Source organism: Bidens hawaiensis, unplaced genomic scaffold, assembly GCF_021521415.1.
Source record: "Bidens hawaiensis isolate Kalapana, Puna unplaced genomic scaffold, B.hawaiensis_p1.1 tig00075369_1, whole genome shotgun sequence".
In the NCBI taxonomy this organism is placed as follows: Eukaryota; Viridiplantae; Streptophyta; class Magnoliopsida; order Asterales; family Asteraceae; genus Bidens; species Bidens hawaiensis.
Window position 1 is genome coordinate 21,846 of NW_027503074.1, and position 8,082 is coordinate 29,927.

Genomic DNA, 8,082 nt, shown 5'->3' on the forward strand with positions numbered 1-8,082 from the left:
CCTACAGAGTGACTTTACCTTGTGAAAATATTAAGCAATTGTCATTTCTTGTTGACTTACAAACAATAACTCGTTTTCCAAAAGTTGGAGTTTGGCATCATTCTTTTTCAAAAATAAATCTACCAAGACATCCCATGCTTCTTTTGGAGTCTTCAAGTCACTAATGTGATCCAACAATTCTTCTTCTACTGTTGTCTTTAACACAAACATTGCCTTGATTTTCCATTTCCTCAACGTTCCATCCTGAGTTTCTCTATCGGGTTGAACAGTATCACCACCTTGAATTACTTCCCACAAGTATTGACCTTGCATGTAAGACATAATGCAAGTTGCCCAGGTATTGTAGTTATGTGAATTGAGTTTCTTAACACCGCAACCGAACTGAACTTCTGCCATGGAAGGAACCTTGCTCTGATACCACTTGATAAACACAGTGCATCACAAGACTGAAATATGATTGTATGAGAATTGAAAATGCAGGAAAATAAAGAAGAACGAATTTACTATTTTCTGGAAACTGACTTGATTGATTCAACATAGAAAAAGCAATTACATAAATAAAGGAAACTAACTTAAAAGTAGGAAACAGACTCCACTACTCCACTAATCCTTAACGTAAAATTAACTAAACTTTAGGAACAAACAATTTGAAAAAAAAAATTATAAAGATAAATTAGACACATGCTAAAATTAAACTAATGAGCCAAACAGTCCATGTGTAAGCCAGCTGCACTTTGCAATTTTAACATAATCAACGTAATCAAAGTAATCATTTTTTGGATCCATACATCATAGTATTTGTTCTTGTTCGTTTGATTCTCGCTCAACATCCCTCTCGATTATATTCAAGTGATTTAGCTATGGTATTTTTGGAAATATAAAACAACCAAAAGATTTGCCTTTCAAGAGTTTGGACTAAAGAAAAATAAACTGAAACCATAAAAAGCCATCATCAACCTCAGCTCTAACAAAAAAAAATGTTATGATCGGGATTTTACCGTATAATTAACACTATTTTTGTTTCTTCTCTGTGTGGAGGGTAACTGCTCCTCATCCTTTAAACGTAGGTCTGCCATTCTTCAAAACAAGTTTATGTAATTTCAATTGATCAAAATACGTTTTACAGTTTAATTATGGTCTTCCTGATCGATTGATAGCTTAATTATGATAATTAACACTTCCGCTCCAATAAATCCAGACACAATTAGTCTAAATAGTAGATAAAACCGATCAAACATACCGTGTAGCTCAAGTTTGAACCAAAAAGAACTTGAACTTTAAGGGCTGATCAATCAACCATGGGTTGCCCAATGTAAATCAAGGTAAAACCAAATACATAATTACTTTTTTATCCCTTACAATCAAACATGACACAATATATATCATGTTATGCATCTTACAAAGGTTTTACTTTTACTTACATTGATTTGTAGGTTACATGTTTTTCTTTTTCTTATTCTCGTCCTTCCACTCTTTAATGTCCGTGTCTACTTTTGCCTTAACACCAGCATGAAAACCCGGATATGGTTCATAACCAAATGCCAGTTGAAGTGCCTATGGTCATCAATGACAATAATTACAATGGAAAATAGCAGCTTTAAGTATGAATAGGTTTATGCAGGTTGTCTATTATCTCAGGTCAAATTAAAAAAGAAAAGGGAATGGATCAAGAAAGTTGTTAGTTGACCAAAGTTTAATTATGGGGGTGTTTGAGAGTGTTTGATATGTAAGAGGATAAGTTAATAAGTTACAATACTGTAACTTATAACTTATAAATAAAGAATACCAAACACCCCCTAAGTATATAGCTTCGAAATTGTTTTAGACAAGATTTAGATTATTATTGTAATAATTTGTTTAAATAGAATTAACAAATTGATGTATCTACTTAATTAAAAAAAGGGATATTGGTTTTTAATACTCTCAAGTTTCACCTGTTAGTTGATAACACTCCCAACTTTCACTTTGTCACTAATCACTTCCAACTTTGACCATATTTGTTTATGACAATACCTCGTTAATGGAACACTAATGTTAGTGGAGATGCAGATGTGGATGCTAAGTGCTTGATCTGGCATGCTTACGTGAAAATTACCTTATAAGAAATTAAAAATAAAAGCTAAACACACAAGCAGCATAAATGAATAGGAAACGTCTTTCCGGCGACGGCAAGTGGCATTACTCCGTTGGCAAGCCAGGTACATGGAAGCGCTACTGGTGCTCTAGACCTGATCGGTCGTTCATGAATCGGCTTAGATTTGAATGATTACAACTCTCCGACAAACCTAATGGCGGTAGTGGTTGGGGTTTCGTTGAGATTCGAGGAATTAGTGGTAGGATAATTGTTGTAACAACTATTAAAAGTGATGAACTTAGGGTTCCAGTAACAAACACGCTCTTTCCGGCCGTAAACGTTTGGCGAGCCGATATATCCGACAAGACCGATATGTTTGATGAGTTTGGGGTCGTTTCCAGGTTACTAAACCATTCCAGCCGGAACTTGTGTGAAACACTTCAACTTTTGGCAATTGATTCTGGGGTCTCAGGTTGAAAAAAAAACCCCGAAACCCTAGTTTACCGGATACGAAAATCGGATGGGAAATTGAGGAAACTAAATGGTGGGTTTTGCTCTCTTTGAAAAAGTAAGCACTCTAGGCTCAAGAGTCACTCGAATCTGTTGAGTATTGATGGAGGTATGTGATTAGGAAGATGAAGATGGATGGAGATGTTCTTGGTATGTGATGAGGAAGGCAAAGAAAATACAAGAATTGAGTTGTTGGTGGAGGATGGTGGGTGGTAGTGAAGGTTGATGGGTGGTGTTGGTGACTATGGTTAATTACTTAATTTGATGAAGTGGCTACGTGGGACCCACATATGACACATAAGCAGGCCAACTCAATTAAAAGAAAGTCCACGTCAGCATGAATACTAACGTCATTAGTGTTTCGTTAGCGAGGGAGTGACAGAAACAAATAGAGTCAAAGTTTGGAGTGATGTGTGACAAAGTGAAAGTTGAAAGTGTTATCAACTAACGTGTAAAACTTTAGAGTATTAAAAACCAATACCCCTTAAAAAAGACAAAAATAATGAAAAAAGCATCTACCATTCACTTGGCCCCATCCGTTTCAGCCATTACCCGTTCTTACCGGTGCTAACACATCAATCGTGGCACCTCTAAGCTTCAACAGACACATATGTATGTATAAAGGCGTAAACGGATTACCTCTAGCAACACGAAGAAAGGCCCCATCAAGAAGGCTTCTAAGAGGTTATCCAACAAAGCAAAATAAGCTTTGATTATTCGAATGTGGACGAGAAAAAAATGAGATGTCAAGCCTAAGGTATTAGCAAGCTTCTTATGTATATTTATGGTTGGTTTGACTTGAGATGAATGAATTTCATGAGTATTAAGAGCGTAATAACCTTCAAAGATGAAGTTTTTGAACTTCATATGGTTTAACTTTTGAGTTTTGAATATTATGATATTCAATTGAAGATAGTCTCAGTTTCTTATTGTGGATAAAAATTTCAGTTGGAGTTCTTTAAACCTCATATGGCTTATATTGAGTTTGTAATTAAACTGCATGCATGCATAATTAGTCATGTGAATAAGAATGAACAAAAAAAAATGGTGATTAGGTTGAAACGTTAGAAAGTTGTGTATTAAAATTTGGGTGGTATATGGGTAAAGTAGGCCTACACTATTTAAGAAGTTTTTGTGTTCAAATTTGGATGGTCTACGACTCTAGGGGTAAAGTAGGTCTACGCTATTTGAAAAGTATGTGTTCAAATTTGGATGGTCTAGTGGTATAATAGGCCTACACTATTTAGAAACTTTTGTGTTAAAATTTGGGTTGTCTAGGGGTAACGTATGCCCACGTTAATTGAAGTAGGCATACCGTTTGAAGAGAATTTAGATGCTTCTTTCAATCTTTCCCTACCTCTTCCATTCGTCAAGTATACGCACATAATGTGTTGTAGACAAGGCCGTCTACGAGAATTATAATATCTCGGCCGAGACGAAATAAAAGGATCCGTAGTCCCTAACGAGTCATTTGATTTATTATTATTTTTAGTTTTTTTTTTAATTTAATTTAGGCCCAATAGCTTAAATGGATTATGAATAAATTAAATATGACTAATATATTAAGACATAAGATCCATACATATTTTATAAAAAATGTTTATATATATATATATAACTTTGGCCCCCGAAAATTATGGGTCTTGGCCAACCATCCAGCTCGCACTACCCTTGGATCGTCCCTAGTTACTAGTTACACAGCAGGAGTGCAGGTATGTGAGCATCGCAGAGCACAAATGGATTTTTGCTTCAAGTCCAATTTCCAAGTGTTTTCGAATAGTGGTTCGATCAGGATTTTTAATATTATGTTCTCATATAGCTTTGCTAACGTGTTGGTGGTCATGATGTATACGTTCATGTGTAAGTTTGTAAACGTACCCCATCATGCTTTTGAATTGTGTTAAAGGCTTGAAGAGTTCAAAATTTTCAAGTTTACCTTTGTAAATTGTTTTAAAATCTTACCTAGAGTGTTCTATAATGAAAGAAAATGCAGTGCCGTTTCTAAGAAAACATATATTTATGTAAAAAGGGTTTACAATTTATAAGTACTAGATGACAAAATTACCTCAAACACGCCATGTCCTATGAATTGTCCGGTCCAACAGAATAATTGAGCAACTAAGACAACCTGGTAATAATATAGGATGCAGATGCATAAGATATGGTGATTTATTTAACTAGACATAATATTATTTAGCACTTGTGTACCAGCTAAAATATGAGTGTAATTTTGGCCAAACGTAGCAAAATGCAATTAATAAATAAAAATACTACTAGAAGCACCTTGGATGACTAGAGATGACAACTTCGGCCTCAATATTTGTCAGCTATTCTATTTAAGTTGTATTTTATTTTGAACGGGTTAAATGTATCAAGCAAAAGTAAGTTGAAAAATAGGCAAAGTGCTTTATAAATTCATAATGCATCAAGTGTTTTATTTAAATATTTATATTGTCAGAGAAATAATATTTTAATTTTGGGCTCCAACTTTGGAGCATTATGCCACTTCTCCAATCTTATACATAAATCATAAATGTAACAGAAAATGATCGATGACAAGTTAAAATTTTCTATTAGGTAGACATAAATGACTAAATTGCTCTTTAATATTAAAAAAATAAAAAAAGTTGAATTAATTTATTAAATGGCACACCTTTTATCAAGTTTTATAAAAATGTATAGAGTAAAGTGTCATTTTCATCTTTGTGGTTTGACAAATAATACGAATTTAGTCCAAAAAGTTTATTTTTTGCATATGGACCCTCCACGTTTCCCAGTTGTTGCCAATTACATCCAATTCACTAACTCCGTTAAATTTAATCGTTAAGTTAGAGGTAAACATGTCTTTTCACCATTTCTTTATTATAATACTTATTTTAGTGAACTACGGGTTTCATCCTTGTGGTTTGTCCAAATCTGCGGTTTTAGTCCAATAGTTTCAAGTTTGCAATTTTCGTACCTGTAGTTTCATTTCACTTGCAATCAAACCCGAATTTATTAACCTTGTTAATTTTGGTCGCTAACCCATTTGCGTGCCCCCCCCCCTCCACGTGACGATCAGTTTTGTCGTTTCTCTTCCTAAATAAACTTCAGTCCGAATTCGCAAGCCCCATCACGTGAGGGGCTGGGGCGTATTTGGGGGAAAAAGGAAAAAAAAACAAGCAACAAAACTGCTCCTCACGTGGGCACACTGATGAGTTTAACGACCGGACTTAACAATATTAGGGAATTTGGGTTTAATTGCAAGTAAAATGAAACCATAGGGAAGAAAATTGCAAATTTGAAACTACTGGACTAAAACTGCATATTTGGACATACTAGAGGGACGAAAACCGCAAATCGCTAAAATAAGTGCTATAATAAAGAAAGGGTGAAAAGACATGTCTACCCCTGACTTAACGATTAAATTTAACGGGGTTAGTAATTTGGATGTAATTGGCAATAACTGAGAAACGTGGAGGGTCCATATGCAAAAAACAAAGTTTTTGCACTAAATTCGCATTATTCACCAAACCACAAGGACGGAAATGGCACTTTACTCAAACGTATATTAAGGGGGTGTTTGGGATTGCTTATTTTCATTAACTTATAACTTATAAACTTATTAAAAAGTAAAGAGGTGTTTGGGATTGCTTATATTATAAGAGGAAAAGTTTCATAAGATACACTTTGTAACTTATTAACTTAATGAAAAAATGATAAGGATGTAAAATAAGGAATCCCAAACACCCCCTAATAATACAATGAATATACATTATAACCTCAAATTCATCATAAACTGCAATTGGTACCTTCCAAGCAAGAGAAAATCTCAATTGATGAGCAACAAAACTCCCAGACACCCAACAAATAACGCAAAGTAAACCAGCTAAAGAACTAGCTTTCACATCCAAACATACATAAAATCCGGCATAAATTACAGTAAACAAAAATCCATAATTTGGAATCAAGCTACTTGGTAAAGAAATATTAACCAAAGGGGGTGTGAAATACAGAAGCACAAGAAATGTGAACAAAATAGGCCAAACAAACAGCATGTGAATGAATATATTCACAGGGTTGTTGTGATGTGCCCCATAAAAAGCAAAGTGCTTTTCAAGATCAAACAAGCCTATTTTCGCCATTAGTTTTCTCCTGATTTTGTTCAATAATGTTGACAAGATTAGAGACTATATAAACAAATGGAAAAGAAGTTAGACGTTAAATGCACATTAATTTGAATGTGTGCAGGGCCGTCCTTGAGAACGATAAAAGGATTTTAGGCCTCGTGCAAAAAATTTTTTAGGCCTTCTCATGATATAAACTCATCAGTTGTATTTAAAAAAACACAAAGTTACAAAATAAAAAAACAAAAATAGTGCATCAAAATGATAATTAAGCCAATGTTGAGGCTATGATAATTAAGCCTTTTGATACAAATAATTAACAAATTATCTTTCTTAACCTAACATAAATTCCTAAACTACTTGATTTCAACAAATCAATCCAATCAATTAATAATATCATGGCCGCAAGTTGCAGAAAAGCCGGAAATCGTCACAACGAAGTTCAATTTCTGCCGGCCAAACTCCATACGTCCTCCCTACACCGCCGTTACAACCGGAAACCACTCACTGATGACGGCACTCACGTTCGGGGTATGCAAACTGTGAATGTGCAAACGGAGATGCCGACACCGTAGTTAGTTATAGGCGTCGGCGGTGATAGAGAGGACCGACGCCGGCGAGGATGTCGTCAATAGTGATCTTATTATTTTGAAGGTGAACTATGGAGGTTTTAGATATCCAGAGAGGGAATCTGGGAAAACGAAAACGAGTGAACGATGCTTTATTTTTTTTTAGAAAAGTTTAGGTTTTAATAGGGTTTGGGACTGTATATATGAAAGGTATTAAAAACCTTTGAGCCCCTTTGTATTTTTGGGCTTCGTGCCATTGCACGGGGTGCACAGCCCAAAAACCGAGCCTGAATGTGTGGATTTTGTGTGAAATTGTTAAATATCACATCAATCAAAGCTAAGTAATTAATGTACATTTAATTTCTGTGTAAACAACTTTTTCTTTCGTTACTTTTTTTTCTTTTGTTTTTACTATAATCACAACAATTAATATTAAATTTAATACCAATGTTCTAGAACCGAATGCACATCAACAATATACCTTTTGCTAGTTCACTGATCAATGGATCGATCCAAAGCAGCTTTCAAGGACACGTCTAATGGTAAAGTTGTGTACTTTCTAAACTAATTGGTTGTGGGTTCAATTTTGTTCAATTTTTACAAGCACAAATGTGATGATTTTAGAAATGGTGTAAAGAGCATGTGTTCACCATAAAAAAAAATTAAGCCAAAACAAATACTATTATTAGGATAATTAGTGTCTGGTAGTTGTTTGAAATTTTATTATATTATTATAATTGTAATTTCCTTTTAAAACAACAAAAATATAAAATAAGATTTTAAATCGTTGTTTAAAGCTGATATGTTTATTAAAATCACAAAA

The 8,082-nt window shown here is 34.3% G+C and overlaps 1 protein-coding gene across 1 annotated transcript; it reads right to left on the minus strand.

Annotated features, from left to right (window-relative positions):
• Window positions 1-1,434: 1,434 nt before the first annotated feature.
• Window positions 1,435-6,708, minus strand: LOC143606556 (2-hydroxy-palmitic acid dioxygenase MPO1-like). The gene is made up of 4 exons (XM_077082292.1): window positions 6,376-6,708; window positions 4,634-4,712; window positions 3,224-3,291; window positions 1,435-1,554 (listed from the first exon to the last, which is right to left on the minus strand). Exons 1-4 carry the CDS (start codon window positions 6,706-6,708, stop codon window positions 1,435-1,437), a joined length of 600 nt encoding a protein of 199 aa, XP_076938407.1.
• Between the last annotated feature and the right edge of the window lie 1,374 nt (window positions 6,709-8,082).